We start from the raw sequence: 20,997 nt of genomic DNA on the forward strand, positions 1-20,997 counted from the left end.
ACACCTTGACCTAATTAATTTTGTCTTACCTGTTTCTTTTCCAGTTTTCTTTTTTCTTCCAGTTCCAGCAGCAGTTGTCTGTATTCTTCATCTTCCTGTCTTCTCCTAATAAAGAAAATGATCTCAATATTAATGGTTGGACTCTCCGTAAAATGTCAAGTTTATAACAGGGTACAGCTGGAACAAAACGGGTTTGTGAACAGCAGATTTAAACTTTTACGGATTCACTTTATCTAAGATTGAATTCAAAATGTACAAGCAAAGGATGGAGTGCTAAACAGCCCCAGGCTGATTGACCAAAAATAATTACATATATCTGAATTTTACACTTATTTTCGCATGTACTTAATCATTGATAAGTGTACCTTCACGGAGTAACTTCAACTGAAAATAAAAACATCATATAGAAGGTACAATTGTATATAAATCTTTATTTAAGATAGGTGCACACTGTTTACAACCAATTCCCATTGAATTTTGGCCCTGGCCCACTTTCAAAAACCAATCACGTAAAAGATCTCAAGTAGGTACTTTTACATTCTCTCCTTTGGCTGGTCACTGTGGTTGGGACTTCCAAATCACTTCAACATATCCATGGTATTCAAGATGTTGGTGTTCGAGAGATCAAAGTTTAACTGTATTTATCAGGTTCATTTTTCTTCACTATTGTTTGAAAATTACCAGAATCATTTTAGATTTATCATAATTCATTAAAGAAAAAGGGGCCATTGACTAAAGTTATGGGAATTCATCCTTTAGAATTTAGTATGGGCAAAATTTGAGAAAACTGCTCTTTGAAGATGATTTATTTTTCTTATATAGGGTTTCCAAAAAGGGAGGCAAGAGGCAATTTTTCACCCTTTTCATTGTTTCAATGATCATAATTCATCACAGTTGGCAAAATAAACTATCAGAAATGATTCTAAAAAAGCCTCTTCAAATGGACAAACTCACCTCTTCATTTAAAAATTACTGAAAGCCTTGGTCTTTAGGAACTAAACTGAATGATTTATCAATTGTAGCATTATCTCCTTTTGTATAATTATTGATTTATCAATTTTCAATGCTAACCCCCCCCCCCCCCACCCCCTTTCCCCTTTTTTTCTAATTTTCTTCCTTAATTACCTTTCTTCCTGTTTTCTTTTAAATTCAATCAGCTTTCTTTCTTGTTCTTCTAGACTGTTTCTGGACTAGAAGTAAAAACAAAATGAAAACTAAAAATATACCCCTAAATAACATGATGTTACTCATTCTTATTATCAAGATAATGGTAGGTAATTACAAACTGTATATAAAAGCTTACTATCTAAACTATTCAGCAATATTATCCAATAATAGATAAATTATTCTGTAAACAGAATTATTGGAAATACACCACTTAAGATTTTTAAAATTAAAACACTGCATGTGTACATGGAAAGATATTGACAGTTATTTGATTGTTAAAGAAAGACGTTCTGGGGAACTAAAATTTCACAGCCAGTGTCTTTCATTTATTTTACATTATAATAAATGTAAAATGGGTCGATTGAATGATTTTACTGTAGTGTGCCGTTGAACACGTCAACATCTCTGTCAGTGTCTATTTTTACATAATCATACATGCATTATTTACTGTACATGTAAATAAATATGATTTTTTTTCCTCTTGATAATTCACTGAATTTGGATTACCCAAAGTCATGCTTGGATATAAGTAAATTTTATAGTCTACTGGTCCATTAATTGTGCTAGTGACTTCAATGTCTATCCCTATAGTGTATGCAGTGTTTACATTCAGACTTACCTGAGAGGCTGTGGTATGAGGAATATTCTTGCCAAGAATTCTGAAATATAGATTATACAAAATCTTTACAAAATTTTTGCCTAAAATGAATAAAAACAATTATAGATGCACTTAAATGGAAGATGCATTAGAATTGATCCACTTAAAAATAAATCAATCGTGAACAAAATCTGCCTTAATACTTGTCTCATGTAGCCAAGAGTTAGTGTTTGAAGGATTTAACTATAATTAATAAAGAACCACATTCATATGATTATTTAACAAGAAGGGTGCAAATGCAGGAATCATTTGAATTTGAACTAGAACTCTATTTTACAGCGTAAATGCTTTTTCTCAGCAAAGATATAGGACTGTGGGATCTGATTCATTCAGTTCCCTGAATTACAGCTGGGTCTCAAGTGGAAATACCACTCCAGATCCCTGAGCAATCTATAGATCCCATGGTCTAACCCAGCAGTGATTTTTCTACACTTTTTAATAGGGGCCTGGGCCTTTACAACTGGGAAAAATTATCGACATTTGTGTCAAATTGGGAAAAATTAATAAGATTGAAATTAACCTTAATTGACAGGTAAAATAAAATAAATAAAATATGTCTTGTAAATGCACAAAATCATCAGCTGTTCTTCACTATTATTGACCGAGAACAATAGTGTTCTATTTTAGATAAGTCCAACATAAAAAAAAATTCAATATAACAAAAACAAGAACGGTTTTATTTTGGGAAAAAAAGCAAATGAAATTGGGAAAAAATTGGTAATTTTTGATAGGGGAAAGGGCCGATATTCGGACCTAAAATGGGTGTAGAAAAATCACTGCCCAGCCACCTCCTCTTCATCTTAATTCCCACATTGAATGTCCAGGTTTGGATCTGACAGGCCTAAGCTTCGTATTGCACAAAGTGTAATAGAAAGAGAGAAAACCATATGAACCCAATCCTGGATTTGAACTTTGGGCCCACTGAACCCAATACAGATGCTATATACTACTAATTAAATCAACCCTGTCACATTTCCTCAAATGAAGAAACTCGGTATAAGTGTAACTTTTAGCGTTTTCATCCCTGGCATTTATAATGGATGGCACGGAAGTAAGTGTAACCATGAACATAATCAACAGTGATATTAATTGTATATCTTTGGTGCAATATGGTGAGAATATAAGAACCCCAGTTTTTCAATTGATTTAATTGTGTACCTAAATTCATGTTAACTTCTACCAATGCACATCACCATCTTTAACTAAGATACAGTTAGGCACCATATGAGATGTCTAAATTTAAGTAAAATATAGTAAGGAATACCGAGAATACCTAAGATTCCTAAATCTAGAAGAACAAAATATTCTTAGAAGACTCATAAAATATGGCATAGGCCAGTAGGCAGATTCACTTCTCATCATCACCAGTATTTTGTGTATTTAAACACTTACGGTCTTGGGGTCGCATCCTCAGCATCGTAGAATTCATCTAATTCGCTGTCTGAAGACATTTTAGGTTATTAACCTACGAGAATAATGAAAAGCATTCTTTTTTAGTGGAATGTACTAGTCTAACAACCCACTTCCATTCGCGTAAATAACTAGTCTCGGGATTTTACCTGAGCTTGGGGAAGTCCTCTAGATTCTTCATAGCAATCATAATTCGAGACGCCGACGTTATTTCGTTGGATGTAAAGAGCAAACGTTGGAGTGTGAGGTAAATTTGAACCTAAATAAATGTGTATTTTAATTTAAATTACGTGTATTTTTTTCATAATAAACGTTTCCTATAACTTTATATGGAAAAACTTTAATCTGATCAACAGACAGAAAAAATATTTCCCATCATTCAACGGTTAACCATTCAACATGGAGGACCTAGTGGTCGAAGTTTGCAGTCCGAACGGTATTTATTACAAGGTATTTCAATATTTTCTGGTTTATTTCTGTATTATGTTTAAGAAGTTTAATTGAAATGAATCTAGAAATGGTAATATGTTTATACTGACTTACCAAGATGATTAATCAATTTTGAAAGTAAATTTCTTTGAAACACGCCGTCTTCATGTGGGTTTTCTATGGGCTACTTTCATAATGACTTTTTTTGAAGAAGATGTATATGGTGTTTTGTTTCTTCTGAAATCAGAATTCTTTATTTGAATGAATTGATCTGGTTATATTTTCAAATCATAGGATATATTTTAATTTTAGGTCATGTGTTTATTTTGTGTCAAATATTTAAGATTACCAGAGTGCTGAAAGTATGAGTCATGTTTTGGAGTCTGAGTTGTGCTTTCTTATCATTGTTTATCAAAACTTAAGATGTTTCAATCTGGTGCTCCTGTGATGCACATTATATGGCATCGTAAGGGGAATATGGAAGCTCATGATCATAATGATGTTTCTAAATTTTATCTCAGCCAAACATGACAAGTACGCAGATGGACTTTTAATCTCTTCATGTAGGGAATTTGGAGATAAGCAGATGCATGTACACAATGAAAGAAAAGAGTAATGAACCAAGTCTAATTTTGATCAGACCAAAGTTAAGTCTTTTAAACCAAACCCTTTAACATTTTGTAAATAATTACAGGTCAGGAGAGGTTCTAGTAACTGTGTAGGTTTAATTTACTTGCATGAATCATATCCTTTGATTCAGAATCAAAAAATTGCAGTTGGAGGAGGATGCATTAGATGTGTTAAAAAGTTTAGATAGCGTATGAGTCTTATCAGGCTTATGAGATAGAGACTAAGTCTTGATGTATACAGTCAAACCTGTCTTGGTGTCGAACTGTATGGAATGACTTCCTGTCAGATATGACTTATAAAATCCCATCTTGTGTAATTACCTGCATTAAATTACTTCCTAGAAACTTCTACTATATGATGCAGGGAATGAACGCTTTTAAATCTTAAGTTATCATAAACTTATTTGTCACAGGTGGTGAAAAATCAAGTCTCAACCGGGATTCGAACCCAGGGCCTCTGATATATTTCAGTGTCTTGTTCATAGTCGCAATTTTTTTTCATATAGATATTGATTCATGATTGATTTAATAAGCAGAAAAAGTTGTAGTTGTAATTGATTCCATCATGGATAACAAAGTTCTGTTTAATTTTCATTTAAAATTTATTATAGTATATTTATTATTGAATAACATTTAGAACATTCCTCATATAATACGTATTTTGGGATTATTTCAAGTTTAGCTTGCCTCTCTCTAGCACAGCTTGTCATGATTCTAATACCATAATACAGGTTTGAATGTTAACACTTGAAAATAAATAACCCTCTTTTCTTATATTATTTTACCTCAGTGCCAGTGTATAAATTTTCCTTTTTAGTTTTAATGTTTCTTAAATCACAGAATTTAATTGTCAGAGCATGTAAATGACACAACAAACATGAAATAGAACAGATTTTTCAAATATGATGTTATTTGGTTCAGTCCAATACAATGAGAGTAAATATAGTATTATAAAATGTTGACAAAATGTCCAATATCCAGTTTGAAATGTTGATTGCAGAGGCAAAAAACTTTGTCCTAAGCAACTGAAAGAATTAATCTCTAAACACTAGGCCATCATTTAGCCTGTTTCAATTTATCTTACTGTGAGATCAGATTGTGGAAATATTGTCTGAATTCTGTCAGAGTAGTAAAGCGAGAAAAGTGACTGTGAAATTGAAGATGTGGATGTCTTTGTATAGTCTTAATCAGTGAAATTTTATGTGGACTTTATTTTTGGACAATGAGATAACCAGACATAAACCAGACATCTTGGTTAGAGCCTTATTAATTATATTTATCATGCTGTGCAGTGAGGTATAGTCTTCATGTTCACTGATCTTTAAAGGAAGGAGGGGAAACACACAATATCAGTTTATAATGGATATGAAGGGGGAAAAAAGATGAAAACATTGTTGTGAAGCTTCTGAAATGAGTTTTTACGGATGTTGTTTACAATCTTTATGCACCAACTATCTCTATCTCAACTATAAATTTGCATGCTAGATATCAAAGTTGATGCAGAGAGAGTAAAATGCCCAAAGAATCTTAACTAATTCAGATTAAAATCTGTAAACATGGTAAAACCTGTACATTGAATGTCATGTATTCATATGCGTATCTTGTATGAAAGTTTCTGAAGAGAATTTCTGTTTTGAAAGATTAGTTTGTAGGAAAGTCAGGTGCAAGCAAAGTGAATACAACTTAAGCAAGATTTTTTTATTCTGATTTATTCAAACATTTTCTCTATCAAGGCAGACTATTTTTCTATGCATCTTTTTTTTTAAAGCTAAAACAATATAAAATGCATAGTATTACCAACTTGTAGAATTTAGGTTATAAATACAGTGTTGACATTGACATAGGTGACAGATTTACCTATCTCTTATCAATTGAATTAAAAGATAAGAATGGAATAGACACTGAAAAAAACATTTTATGCCCTGATCTGCTACACTTAAAATAGTGTTCTGCTTCACTTCAAACAGAAATTCTTAAACTTGTGTTAAATTAGCAATAAACAGCTTATAGTTTATGCATTTCTTGTTTTGATACTTAAGTGACTGTGTAATCTTTATCAACTATATCTCGAGATTACACATTTTGACATAGATGATGAACAGTGAATAATGATAATGGTATGAGAAATTCTGAGAGGGGCTCTGGCTGAGGATATTAATAGCGCAAAGCAGAGAGTGTTGTGGGATATCTCTAAATGATTGGTATATATAAACAGAAGCTCAAGAAGCACTGATAGAGAGAGAATCTATATACACAACAAGTTAACCAGCATCTTATAGATTCTGTCTAAGCAAATAAAAGAGAAAAAGCACACGAAAAATACAAATGTTGATGTATTTACAACCTTTTTTTCACTGCTTTAATCCTTTTTTTTTTATTCCAGGCATTTGTGAAGAATGTGTATGAAGATGAAATCCTTGTCTCCTTTGAGAACGAGTGAGTCATTGTTTTAGAAATGTACTGGAAGGAATCCAAGCCGAGCATATCTGTTCTTGGGGGGAATTCTTCAAATGGGGGGAGCTGTTGTAAAAGTCTGTTATGATCGGTATCAATTTGACATAGATATATTCCCAACATATCACCTGTGCTCTATAGTGCAGTTGACTACAATACTCACTACAGATATATTTACTATATATTGAGTACACTGCATGTACTCTCAAGAATTTCCATAGAAGCCTCGATAAAAAGATGCATGAGTGTCTGAGTGCCGAGGTGTTGTGGAGTTATTTATAACACTGATAAGACTGATGAGACAGAAATATATCTATGTATTTTGGGGTATAGCATAATTAATAATACAGTGTACACTGTACAGTTTATGAGTAATAAGCATAAAAAATAAACAGCTGTTAATTTAGTTATGACAGTAAATCTATGAAGAATTGGCATCCCTATTAATTATATGAGCTGGTATCTCTAGACATATGTATGCATTGATTTTGATTCTATTCTCTAATACCTAAACACAGGCATAATTACAAGTTAATAAGCCTGGTAATGTGATCTAGTACAAACAGTTAATAAGCCTGGTAATGTGATCTAGTACAAACAGATGTGTTTAGGTGGAGCAGTATAAGAATTACTATGAGGTCTAAGAAAAAAATATGCTTATTTATTACATTCCATACTGGTAAAAAGTAGGATCAGTAAGTATGATTTAAAAAAAAAAAAAAACCTCAGGCGTAACATTTAAATACATTTTTTAAAGACAGTTTGAGGCTGACACTTCTTCTAGTCATAAAATCTACCTGACAGCTCTAAAAATGGCTACTGAAAGTAAAGAAATGTACACACATGCTGATGCAGTTTCAAGATTTTAGTATTTTACCACAAAAATAATTATTGGTTGGCACATAAAATACGGGGTAGTTGGGTAACCATAAACACTCATTTTATTTTCTTAGGCCTGCTGATGAAAAGAGGTTATGGTGAATTAGTATATTTCTTATAATTTTGTTGTATAATTTTCTATCTTTGAGTTTATCTTCTGAAAAAGAGAAAAATATATTTCATTTATGAGCGAGAAAAATAAATAGTCAACTGCAATTTCTAATTCCTCTTTAAGTTAAAATGTGGCGAATAAGATCTGTAATTCTCTCAATTCTTTATGTAAATAAAGGAAAGGGGATGTGCTTTGCATGAAAAACCACAAATAATTTTTATTGGTAAAAATTGTTACTATTATATTTTGTTTCAAACTTACATAAGCTTTATGTTATCTACTTTAACTCAGCTGGCAGCCGGAGCAGAGAGTCAAGTTCTCCAATGCCAGACTCCCAGTGCAGGACCAGGGCAAACATAGAGACTATAGGGACGGGGAAAATGTCGAGGTTTGTAACAACAGTATGAGGATTTTGCACAGAAACACACCTAACTTAAGATGAACTTTGTCATCTTAAACATCAATATCTTGGAAATCATGGATATGTTGATGTGAGCTAGGAGTCTCAACTACTCTTTCTTTATGTATTTTGACTTAAATATCTCAAACCCTTAGATATCTTGATTTTTTTCAAGGTCTCATCAAGTTCAAGATAATGATGACTGACTGTATTATATTATAAGTTTATCTTAACCAAAAAGTTAAGAGGCTAGCATCTTTCACATCTTAAAGAATATATTAACATGTTTAGTTTTCTATGAAATTTTTTTAAGGCACATGCAGAAAATATGTCTTAACAAAATACATTTAATTTATAATAAAAAAAATTGCTGATCTGAATAGTATACAGTGTTAGATTCTTAATTATAGCTCCTCTTCATGATATTTTATTCTAAAGTATCTAAGCTTAAAGTTAATCCAGAATGAATGCATTTAAGTACATTATATAATGGGTTAGTGGAGGCTATTTGATTTGCCCTAATTTATGGAGTTTTTGGAAGTAGAGAAAAAAGAAAAACAAGCATAGTCTGGCCTATTCCATTGTAAACATGGTAAAGTAATACCCTGGTTCTAGCAGATGCAGTGTATACTTGTAATAAAATTTTAGATCCCAATACATGTTAATCATATATGTATTTGAATGTGCTTGCTTCTAAAGTTTAAATGTTTTGTTAAAGGCACACAGCATATGTTATAATACAGTAATTGCTTCTGACCAACAGCAGTCCGATTATTTCTGAGGTTAGATCAGTAACAGTCCGTATTGAGATCTTGAAGGAAGTATCAGTATTCAAAACATATTTACCATTATACCAAGGGTAATATATCACAATCAAAGCATTTTGATTTGAAGTGGAATAAGACCAGTAGAGTTGACACTGAAATAGAGGATCATTTTCAATGGAGGGGGTATTTTAGTTTTGGAACAGAGATCCCAATGCCAGTTCTGTCTGAGAATCGAATACATAAGTTTAGGAAGTCTCTGCATAAGAATTCAAAGAACTGCTACCCAGACTTAGCCCAAGACTAAAAGCTAATAAGTGACCAGTTTGCAGTGTAGAATTGATGCGAGCCTATAGACCGTACTTGTATTTTGTATACACATGATTCAAACAAGTTGCAATGAAGTGATTTTTGGGGTCTTTGTTTCATGCTCCTTATTGATTTTTCCTAATCTAAGAAAACTTTGTCTATAAAGGTGAGAACTCCAGGGAATATATCTGATTTTATGATAACTTGTAATATTGTAGGTATTTACAAGTACAAATGAAAAGGAACAGATGGCTTGGTGGCCAGCAGTGCTAAAGATGTTGAAGGGCGAGTTTGCAGTGATAGAATATACTGGTTATGACTCAAAGTACACAGATATAGTCCCACTCGAGCGAGTTAGACCTCTCAACTCAAAGTAAGTTAAAACTCAAATCAGTGTGATCCAAATCCTTGCATTAAAATTAGAAACATAAGCCTTTATCAACACAAGTTGAAGTTTATGTTATGGTACACTATATCAGATTTGGGAGAGATTAAAAGCTGGGATAAAAGACCATGTACATGATATATGTTAAGTATTTCTGAAGAAAACACTGTTTTAATAATGATAGAAAAAAATCTCTTCTCAGTGTAAAAATTTTCCATAACCTTTTGCAGAGTAATTCAAATGTGGTATTTGATAAATAATTGCAAAATTTGTGTTTTAATCAATGTTAAAAAAAATGTATTTTTGTTTTTCAGCCCACCAATAGATAAGAACACATTTCACAAGTTTTCTATAGAAGTCCCTATTGACCTACGAGAAGTGTATGTATCAATCAGCTGATTGTCCTTTTGTTTAATTAATTTTTTTTTGGGGGGGGGGGGGGGGGTGTTCCAATTACATTCTCAAGATATTTGAAATACATATACCTATCTTCTGTATAGCCAAATGAATTTCAAAAAGTCCAAAGCACTAAAATTTTAGATAAAAAGATATTAATAAGAAGAACTATTTAAAATGTGGATTGATTGTTGCATATTTTAGAATAAATGTCATTTGTTGATATGATAGCCCAATATGTTCTGCTTTCATGCTATTTTTCACAATTGAATGGATGTGGGTACTATTCCCAGTTGGTAGAAGAAAAAAAACCCTGATCTAATATTCTATGGTAAATGATCCATGATATGAAAGTATTGCTGTAGTGCATTTCTACAGCTTGAAATTTGTGCAGTTCTCGAAAGATAAAGAGTGGCCTCAAAATCAATACATTTAAACTTCAGTACCTTGACACTGCCTGAAAATCACTACAGTTAAACTTCGGTATCTCGTACACTGATATCTCGAATACCTAGGATATGTCGAGGTGATTTGAAAGTCCCAACCACCGATTCTTTAAGTACTTTACTCTGGATATCTTGAATCCACGTATTTCTCGAAGTATTTTCTTGGTCCCATTGAGTTCGAGATAACGAGGTTTGACTGTATTTAATGGCATTTGGAATAGGAAATTTCTCTTTTGAACCAGTTATATAAGAGGTAAAAAAAAAAAGGTTGAGATTATTTTAAAATGTTGTAGCATCTAGATTTATACTTTTTTAGGTGCCAAGATGACCATGAACATGCTGAATTTAAGAAACATATAGGAGGAGGTTGTGTGTGTTTTGATCATCAGGAAGGGACTCTAAATGTTATGGTATTAACCTTTAGAAACTCCCACATCAGCAAATTCTATGCAACATTTCTAGCAATTGAAAAAAAAGCAATAAAATGATCTTAATCATGTAATGAATTGTTAAAGTATAAATTTTCTTGATTGCTTTTGTCTTGGTTGAAGATCCAGTGTTTATTGTTGCCCTTCACACTGTTGAATATTTTGAAATCTGTTCCGTAAACATGCCACTGATTTTCAAATTCTCACTGGTTTTACCTGGGTCATATTTCAGTCTCTGAATGAATCTGTGATAAAGAGAGCATCCATGTTGGCTGATATGCACCTTCGCAATGTCCGACAAAAGTTAATGCTGAAAAAGAGAACAGAGGAAGCAGTCCAAAGGCTTCAGGTATTACTCTTTGAAATGGCTTCAATAATATAGGGACTGGCTTTACATTTACTTGAATGATAAGTTAGGTACATATGTCCCTGTTATAGTGAATATTGCATGGGGTGTAAAGATGGCTGTTTTCTTCAAGGGGGATTGAATTAATTCTAAAGTGTTGGAGATGTACTCATATTTTTGTTAGATGAAGGTTTTTTTTTTACCCATATACAGTGTACTTGTTAAATGCACAGTATTGAAAAATATAATAAATATTTACAAGAGGGGATGAAATAACAGTAACTATTTGAAAATTGTGATAAAAAAAGAAATTCTTTAATTTCAGAGTACCAAAATTAGGTCTGGTTATACTGAAGAGTTTAAAGTTCGTGATGACCTGATGGGGCTGGCTATCGGGACACATGGTGCTAATATACAACAGGCCAGACATGTAGATGGCATCACCAATATAGAACTGGATGAGGACACGTGTACTTTTAAAGTTCATGGAGAGGTGAGTGATGGGTCTCGTGTTGAACATTGTTTTAGACTACTTTTTGGCTACTTTCTCTCGATATTATCAATCATGTGTAATTGTGTGACTTTTCAATTATTTTGTAAATCAGCAAAGCAAACAGAGAACATGCCTCAAAAGTTTACATTATTCATGAAAAGAAAGATTTGCAATTTTCCTTCTATCTGCAAAAAGTGTGAACGTTAGTAACATGCAAAAGAAGTTGATTTACAATACATGTATTAAGTTAAAAATTATATTTTATGAAATATGATAAATATTTTTGTAGTTTGATGTCTGTTTCAGTGTTGGTTATATACATGTACGTATACATGTAGTATGGCAACAAGTTGATAAAATTCCATGAATAATTGTTATCAGTTGCCAAAGGTAGTTATAACTTCAGTAATTGGTTTGTTTGTGTTTTAGTCTCAAGAAGCTGTGAAGAAGGCAAGAGCCTTGCTAGAGTATGTAGAGGAAACATTTCAGGTTCCAAGAGAGCTAGTAGGCAAGTCACTTAGTATTAACTACCATCTCTTAATGATTTTTTTATATTATAGGATATTGAAAAATAATCTCATGACTATGTCACTCATTTTTGTTGATACAATTCCCTTTTGTCTATTTTGAGAGAAAATTCTACTATAGATAGTTCCCTGCTTAAACAGAACTAAGAATGAATGATTTTACAAGTTTTTCTGTTACAGCAAAGGTTATAGGTAAAAATGGCCGCAACATTCAAGATATTGTGGACAAGTCTGGCGTGGTGCGAGTAAAGATCGAGGGTGATAACGAGAATGATACGCCTCGTCAGGAGGTAATGGCGTCACTGGTAAGGGGGCGGAGTAAGATACATGTCAATCAGTGTTGGCAACAGCTGCACAATAGCATAGCTCCGGGGGAAATTACACACTTAGCAATAGAAAAACCCTGATCTTGTACATTAATTACCAGGAAGTACATGATGGTAATCAGAATGAAGTTTTCTGGGAATTATAATTTTATTAAATTACATAGTCCTTTGTTTACAAATAATGAACATGATTTGCTAACACAGAAGCTTAAGGGTTTAATCAGAGCCAAATTTAATACAGCATTGAAAGTTCACAAACTTAACACTGCATGGTGAAAGATAACTTAAATCTACAATATGTTTACAGCTCATTTATTATAAAGACATGATTTCATGTTGGTAGGCCCTCTTTTTTTTGTATAAATCCATCGGGAGAACATATATTGTGCAGCTGAAATATTGTGAAAAGAAGATGTACAGTTTGATTCTTTGTATAGCTAAATATAACACATTTATTCGTGCAAAAAGAGCAAAAATTTATGCGACTCAAACTCGGCATTGCATTTGAAAATATTTTAAATTTCTATTAAAAAAAAAAGGAAAAAAAGAAAAGGAAAAAAAAAAAAAGAAATCCGAAGATTCCATGACAAAGTATTGGCAGTAACTTTAAGGTTCATAAAAAGTAGCAAAAGCTGACTGTGTGAGTTTGATTAGCATTGTATATACACAGTATATATGACAACTGTCACATGTGTCTTACTTTTTGGCATCTTGCCAGTATTTATCTCTCTTGCTTTCGTTTCTTCCTTTTAAAAAGTACAGCTGTACTTATTATGTCTTTTGTTGTTTATTCTTGTATTGAGTTGTTTAATTCTTCAGTTTATTCACATCACCTTATTGTTATTCTGAGTTCTAATATGTTACAAATACTAACATGTCGACTCATTAAAACATTTTACTTTTAATTTAGAGACCAATATATTAAATGTTCAATTAACTTACAAAATCAGTGTTAAAGCACCTGTTCCTTGGAAACATATTAATATCATACAATGATTATGTCAAAGTGTTACAATTCCATTCAAAAGGAACAGAATGATATCAAATTTTGTTTGTCATTTTAATCCTGATATTTTCTCTGTCAATATTTCAGGGACAAGTACCATTCATATTTGTTGGAACTCAAGAAAGTACAGGAAATGCCAAGATTCTACTGGAATACAATTTAGATCATTTGAAGGTATATCTGATCAGCTGAGATTGACCCTTGCATCAGTCCTATTAATAGATAATCTTTTTGTTAAATTGGGGGTGTATGCATTTCATTAATACAAGAGAAGTATGACATTTTCATTTCTTCCCGTGGAGGAACGTGATCTTGTATCAATTACATGTAGATCCTGAGGAGGGTTATATCTGTTTTGCAGGTTAATTTATATCTGTTGTTAAATGACTTGTCAAAGCTTTCATGAACATTAAGTATTAAGTCTTCATATCTTTGTGTTTTATAGGAAGTTGAAAAATTGAGATTGGAGAAGTTAGAAATTGACCAACAGCTAAAGAGTTTAGCGGGACCCCAGACTGGACCATACTTTCCACCTAACAGAGAAAGGAGGTGAGGGTTATTATTTTAGATATCACACTACCATATTGATCTTTACCCTACCATACTGATCTTTCAAGGGCATGGAAAACTTTCTATTGATCAGGGGCTTTTGCCTGTTAAGTTTTGACCTTTTACAAAAACATGGTCATGCTTTCTATATAAAGAAAGTCTTACATGTAGATCTACTCCAGTGGGATAAACCCAATTTAATGATGAAGTAAGGTTTCTCTTATAATTCCCTGGTAACTCCCTGTCTATAACTCAGTCCATGGAATCCACCAGTAAAAAAATCCGTACATTTGCTAGAATACAATGTAAAGTTCAATAAAAATAGGTCATACATGTAAAATGAGATATGGGTTATTTATTGAATTGCATTATTTCTATGATTTATGAACAAAAAATGTTTGGGGGGATTTTCTTAACACATAAATTTTTTTTCCCCAAAAGATCTAGAGATAAAGTATTATTGTGGAAGGTGTAAGATTTTATATGAAAATTCCATGTTACTTTCAGGGGGAGTAATGACCCTTCCTCAGATGACCGTGGAAGACGAGGGTCAGGAAGGGGGCGGGGCAGAGGAGGAAGGAGATGGGCCAATGAGAGACGTACATACAACACAGGTAAGGACAACAAAAAATGCCCTCACAACACAGAGCAACAGAGAAAAATTGACAATGGTCCATGATATTTAGACTTATGGGACTGGAAACTCTTGCAAAGTCTCATACATTAATTTTAATTTCAATCAAACAAAAAATCTTATTATGCCCCTACCATGAATATTGCCAGGGCATATAGTGTTGTTGTGTCCATCTTCCATCTGTCTGTCCATCAATCTGTCTGTCATACTTTACATTAAAACTAACATACATTAAAACTCGTTCACTAATACATATTAGAGCTTTTCAACTATGTCATAATTTTCTGACCTTGACATTTCCTATGACCTTAACTTCACTCTTCTTCATTTTGCATTTAACTTAATTAGTTTCAAAAAAATGGTTTATGAAATTTTTATCAAACCTCTTACAAAGACAGAAATTGATGAGAGCTATTCATCTATGTATAAATTTTCTGACCTTGACTTGCCTTATGATTTGACCTCGCCCAGAATTATTTTGCATTTAGCACAGTTTAGAAAAAAAAAAATAATTATATTATTTTCACCAAAACTCGTCCACTCATACATACTGATGAGATTTTAGTAGAATTGGTTGGTTGGTTGGTTGTTTATCATTAAGTTATTTTACAATGTATGCCTTAAAATTTACATATTTACATATAAAAATCCCATTCCCAGTAACAAAAACACTGCATTTCTTAAAAGCAAAAAAAAAAAAAAAAAAAAAGACAAAAAGAAAAAAGGGAAAAATTTGTAAGGGTCCATGTGATGTTTTGGATATTGTCTGTGAAAGTAGAGTCTCACAAATGATGAGGCATGTTCCTTCTTGTCATAAGAAATAAATTTTGTTAAGCTCATATGTTTGTGTAAACTGATAACTTATTTTGATGTTTTAACAGATGAATCATCTCCAGCACCTATAGCTGATTGGTCTGAGGAGATGAATGCAGAAGATAACCGTCAATCTGGTTACTACACAGATAGTATTTTGACCGGGAGGGGACCCAGAGGAGGGGGAGGAGGATACAGGCCCAGGGGTAGGGGAGGCAGGTACCCCAGGGGGTCAGGGTACTTTTCCAATAGGTCTTCAGGTAAAATTACATTTGCTGGTGTGAGCTTAGCATTAACAACATTTCTCTTGCTTTTTATGGTAGGATGCCAAATAGATTTATATCAATCTCATTCATCTCATGATTTTTAATTTTAACAAAGACTTTACTGGCAAATAAAGGATTGCATATCATTTTCATTTCATGTTGTATGCATATTAAATTAGTTATTTTATAGTTTGGAATGATAAATTATTTTATAATTTTTTTCATTAACATTTAATACATTTGTGTATATTTATTTTATAGAATTTTTTAGTTCAAGCACTCAAGTACCTGTAGTTGCTTTCCCTAGTTAATGCATTCTTTAACAACTATTTGCATGCATTTTTTTTTCAACAGATTATCATGACCAACGTCGGTATAGATCAGATAGACCCAGTTACTCAACCAGCAGACACAGTATGTTGCTTGTTTCATGTTTTTATTTTGTTTTAGTGCTTATAGTACAGTATAATTTGTCCAAATCAGATACCACTGATTATATGAAAATTATCTGTATTAGACAGGAAAAAAATTAGGAAAATATTTGAGTTATTCCCCCTTATTTTATTCACAAGTACCATACATTTGTTGGTAAAATTTTCTTAAATGATTAAATCATAACATTTTCATGGAATCCCTATATGTATTAATCAGGATTATACATGTGACTTATTGTCAACTTTTCCTTTTTGTTCACAAAGTTTGAGTCTTTAGTCTCAACCTGAGAAGTGAACGGAGTCATAATCTACAAACATGTCTTTATATCATTCAAAAAATAGGAAGCTCAGTATATGCAAGTTAAATAGCACATTTAATGTCAACAAAATTATTATTGCTTTGATAATTATTGAAGTTACATTGAGATTTTTTTTTATAAACATTCTTGTCTTCCCTCCAATGTAAGGGCACCATTTTAAGATAGTTACTAGTAAATTTAGAAAGGAAAAAAAGAATTTTATCAATGTGTAGAATCTCCATTCTTAGCCTCTTGAATTCTTCAGAAGGAAAAAAGTAAACATTTTGGCAGTCCTGAAGATACACTGTAAAGCTACAGTTAATTGTAAATATGAGGGTTTTTCTTCTGATCATGGATTTGTTTACTCTTTTTAATCATGATATAATTATTTCAGTGGCATATGATACAGATGAATCCCGGGATTTACGCTCCCGACGTAGGATGACAGATGATGACGATACAGTATTAGATAACGCCAGTGTCACCAGTCAAGACCAAGACGGTGAGTTGGAATAAAAAAACATAAAAGAAGAAATGTAGCTTGTGTTTAGATCTATAAAGCAATCACAGACACACTATACATGTATTGCTGAGTCCAGGGAAGTTTAAATGGAGATGTTTTTTGACGAGGTAGCTTAAAAAAATTCTAGCTCTCAGATTGGTGATGTTAATTCATTGAATTATATGAATATAACTTAATTAAAAATCAAAGAAATTGGGGTCAGTGGGCTTAATTACCTTTTTGCACTGTCATTCAGCTGTTGTGTTTGATGATGTTGGTTTCATATTCATAGTATGATTTTTAAACTGTACATGGTGAGTAGGGATGAAATGAAATAAATTTGTACTGAGCTAAAATTTGACTAGAGATATATAAACATGATTACATCTGTAGAAATGATTCACTGTTTGAGCTTTAAACTTAAGGAAAAATCAAGTTTAGGACTGATCACAACAATCAAATTTTCATTTTATGGAATTATAGATACAAGATGCAATTCAGCCACATTATGTATGGCAACTTCATGTTCTGATTTCATAGCAAAACTAACTCTGAGATATTTTCTATTTATAGATTATAGAGATCAACAGAGACCCAGGAGAAAACGAAGGAATAGAAATCGTCCCTTTGGTAACGGAAGTGCTGCATCGGGTACAGAAACGGACAATAGTGTTTCTAATTATCGGCCATCTGGAGGTCGGCCATCACAATTTCAGAATGACACTTCTCATAACGTGAATTCAGTAAAGACTGAACCATCAAAAGTGAAAACAGAACTTGAATCCAAACCGTCTGGGCCGTCCAAGGAAGGTAACAGTAGTAATATAGGTAGTACAAAGCCTGTCAGTCAGTCCAATAAACCAAACTGGAAACCAGGATCAGCTCCGCCTCGAGAACAAAGAAAACCTGCCCAGAAGTACTCATCCTCAGCAAGGAATGGAACAAGTGGCTCAGAATCCGATTCTAAAGCCGCTAAAACCAAAAACAATTCTTTTAGTAGTCAACCAAAAGAGCAAATCGTTAATGGAGAGTAAAAAAAGTGCTTAATTAGCCCTGATAGGAGAAAAAAAATGGAGGATAGCTGCTCAGTGGAGCAGGTCATCCTTTTCTTCCTCCTTCCACAGGAGAGTGCTTTGTTACCTAGGAAACCATTCATGACATTGTTTAGTGTTTGAGAATTAATATTTAAGGAATCTGTTGTCTCTTTGGAGATAGTGTTTGCTATGCAATATTTGTCAGTTTGCCCATAATGACTGTTGCTGTCTTGTTAAAAAATTGACTTTTAATAGAAATGGTCTGATACCTTTATACATGTATCTGTTGGACTTTATCTTGAACTTTGACCTATGGAATTCCATTTTTTGCTCTGTCCCAAAGTTTTGCATAATAATGTTGATTCAATATGGTGACTCTATTCAGACTTCATGTGTAAAACATATAAAGTTATAGATTTAAAGAAAATTTTGTTAGAAATTAATATTGATGATGTAATAGACTTGAAATGACTCTCATTGATGCTCACATGTAGTAGTGATAAAGTGTATGTCAAAATTAAGTAATGTGACTTAATTATATAAGTGTCTTGGAATGAGTGATACATCAGCTATTAATTAAATATATTTCTGAGCTATGTAATAGTATTCAAAATTTATATGATATACTAGCTTGATATCGTAAAATCATTCATGTAAGTGTTATTAACATACAAATTGACTTTTCCGTTGTCATATCCACATATCTGAATCTCGGATTACTTTGAAATAGCTTATTTTTTGTGTAAGATTTTTTTTTCGTTCGAATGAATGACAACAAAAAAGAAATATAAACTTTCTGTGAAATGTTAACCAGGAGATTAATATCACCAGGAATTTATTTTTTATTTCATTAATTTTGTGATCATAACACAGTAAAGATCGATACATTAATTAATTTTCTGTTTCAAAATCAATTTAAATACATATATGAGGGACATGTAATATTAAAGTTTTTACATTGATTTCAAATAATTTCAAGAAAAATTTGTTTTAAAATAATCATCTGAGATTATTGTGAAAAGATGTAAACAGTGGTTTTTTCCTTTGTTTTTTCAGATGACAATCATTACCGTCTGTTTAAAAGACTACTGTCATATTTTTGTACTACATACAGTTTATCCTCTAGGAGAATGACTAGAGTACTTTCACAGTTTATCCTCTAGGAGAATGACTACAGTACTTTCACAGGGTCAAGACTCTGTTTAATGTTTTATCTTTATTTCTTCCATATCAGTTTTGTAAAACATGAGCAAGATAAAACAAAAAGAGGTCGTCTTTTGATTTTTTTTTTCATTTATTTAGAGACAAAAGATTTATTGTAATGGGTCCTTGAATGATGTGTATTTTGTTTGCAGTGCATGAATGCATTTGCTGGTTTGACTGTGAGTTCAGGTTTAGTAGCTTTTTGTTTGATAGAAAAATCAAAGTCATTTGTGTCCTTACAGTATTTTGATCTGATATTGTTAATTGACAAAAAATATACCAATATACTGGTCATCATTTCTTATTTGTGAAGCATTCTTTTCATTGAATGCTGTCATACAGGGTAGTTCAGAAAATGATACACTGGTTGTATAACAGATTGTAAGCAGAATTTAATATTTGCTATCCAATTTCTTTGTGTATAGAAGTATGAATGTTATTTGTTAGACATTTGTTCATACTACAAAGAAGGAACTGATTTAATTTTTTAAATGCTATAATTTATGATGATAAGTTTGCAAGGGTTTGGCATATGTTGTAATTAAATGTTGAAATAACTCTTAAAATAAGGCATTGTATACTTACACCTGAAAATGGAATAATGTGTGTTGGTGTGCAAAGGGCTGATAACTCTTGCAACACAAAGAGAAGTAACTATTGATACTTCTACAGAATATTTCTATGTGATCTATTTGTTTGTGAATAATACAAACTTAGAAACCAAAGAATTGAGAAAAGTATCTAGACTGCATGTTCTTGTGTGACATGAAGGAGACACGTTTATTTTACTGCCATATCTCAGTGTTAACGAAGGTGTTACATTTGTTTCAGTGTTATTACATTATTACAATTTCATTACATTCATTGCTATTGAAATCAACAGTGAGGTTGTTACACTGCTTTTTTTATTCTCTGAATGAAGTGTGCGGTAGATATTTTTGTTCAGATTGTGAGATATATGAAATTATTGCAAGACTGGCAACATTCTTAATTTATTTCACATCCTAGGCCATTATCTTGTAGATTTTCCTTCCATCCAGTGCGATTTTTATTTCTCTTTTTTTTTTTGTAATAAAATTATTGCTAAGGATTGTTTTGATTGTTATTTTGTTATTGCCTTGTGTCTGAAGGCTGATATGAATAAGGTTTTCAGATCCATCTTATAACATGCCTTATTTTTCAACATTTAGTGCAAAGTAAAATTTTGCAGGAGAAAATGACCATCCTCTCCTATCCCAAACACATATTTAAGTCGACAGTTTTATTGAAGATTTAGACAAGGCACTTGCAAAAAGCAACTTAAAATACTGGGCAAATCCAGTGTACAAATTCATGGTATTTTAGATAATACTGTCAGTATGAAAGAGCAGTAATTTCTCTTCTTTTTTTTTTTTTTTTTTTTTTTGGTTAAAATGAGATGTTACATTAGTGAGTATGTTATATACTGGGATTAGTAGAACTTCTTTGTTTTAAGCCCTAATGAGGGGCTGATACCAGGGGTGCAGGGGAAGGGGTGGTGTTTTAAGTGGGCTTTGTCAATCAGATTTTGTGTAGATTGTATGAGTCATTATCAAATTCTGCAGAAATAATACCCAAGAAGGAATCAACAAATCCCATCTTCTCATGAGTGAATTTGATATCAAAGTTATAAAAAGTAAATTGCTAATCGCCCATCTAGAAATTCCTTATCTGATTTGGA

The 20,997-nt window shown here is 32.3% G+C and overlaps 2 protein-coding genes across 5 annotated transcripts in view; one reads left to right on the forward strand and one right to left on the reverse strand.

The window, feature by feature from the left end:
* Window positions 1-3,356, reverse strand: part of LOC133176556 (WD repeat-containing protein 44-like) — a 28,507-nt gene extending 25,151 nt beyond the window's left edge. For both annotated transcript variants that reach the window (XM_061311671.1, XM_061311670.1), the window contains exons 1-4: window positions 3,218-3,356; window positions 1,787-1,826; window positions 1,126-1,190; window positions 30-105 (exon numbers count right to left, since the gene is read on the reverse strand). In XM_061311671.1, the coding sequence (XP_061167655.1) occupies window positions 30-105; window positions 1,126-1,190; window positions 1,787-1,826; window positions 3,218-3,276 (240 nt within the window). In that variant the 5' untranslated portion in view covers window positions 3,277-3,356. The remainder of the gene's footprint in view (window positions 1-29; window positions 106-1,125; window positions 1,191-1,786; window positions 1,827-3,217) is intronic.
* Window positions 3,352-20,389, forward strand: LOC133176557 (RNA-binding protein FXR1-like). Of its 3 annotated transcripts, XM_061311672.1 has the most exons (18): window positions 3,352-3,482; window positions 3,592-3,685; window positions 6,677-6,729; window positions 8,030-8,126; window positions 9,430-9,584; window positions 9,911-9,976; window positions 10,755-10,848; window positions 11,099-11,215; window positions 11,538-11,705; window positions 12,135-12,213; window positions 12,413-12,537; window positions 13,652-13,738; window positions 14,010-14,113; window positions 14,621-14,727; window positions 15,629-15,820; window positions 16,181-16,240; window positions 16,954-17,061; window positions 17,635-20,389. In XM_061311672.1, the coding sequence occupies exons 2-18, from the start codon at window positions 3,635-3,637 to the stop codon at window positions 18,093-18,095; spliced, it is 2,124 nt and encodes a 707-aa protein (XP_061167656.1). In that variant the 5' UTR covers window positions 3,352-3,482; window positions 3,592-3,634; the 3' UTR covers window positions 18,096-20,389. The 3 variants fall into 3 exon arrangements, with proteins under 3 accessions (XP_061167656.1, XP_061167657.1, XP_061167658.1); XM_061311673.1 differs by lacking the exon at window positions 3,352-3,482 and having other exon boundaries at window positions 3,500-3,685; window positions 12,413-12,522; XM_061311674.1 differs by lacking the exons at window positions 3,352-3,482; window positions 16,181-16,240 and having other exon boundaries at window positions 3,500-3,685.
* The last annotated feature ends 608 nt before the right edge of the window (window positions 20,390-20,997 follow it).

Source organism: Saccostrea echinata, unplaced genomic scaffold, assembly GCF_033153115.1.
Source record: "Saccostrea echinata isolate AGI-Se365-2 ecotype Australia unplaced genomic scaffold, CSIRO_AGI_Sech_v1 ptg000076l, whole genome shotgun sequence".
Taxonomy (NCBI): domain Eukaryota; kingdom Metazoa; phylum Mollusca; class Bivalvia; order Ostreida; family Ostreidae; genus Saccostrea; species Saccostrea echinata.

Bases quoted from the DNA above. Each gene is read 5' to 3' on its own strand.
- LOC133176557 (XM_061311672.1), top strand. From the start codon at position 3,635: ATGGAGGACCTAGTGGTCGAAGTTTGCAGTCCGAACGGTATTTATTAC. The intron at 8,127-9,429 runs GTTTGTAACAAC...GTAATATTGTAG, and splicing joins GGGACGGGGAAAATGTCGAG to GTATTTACAAGTACAAATGA. The intron at 17,062-17,634 runs GTGAGTTGGAAT...TTCTATTTATAG, and splicing joins CACCAGTCAAGACCAAGACG to ATTATAGAGATCAACAGAGA.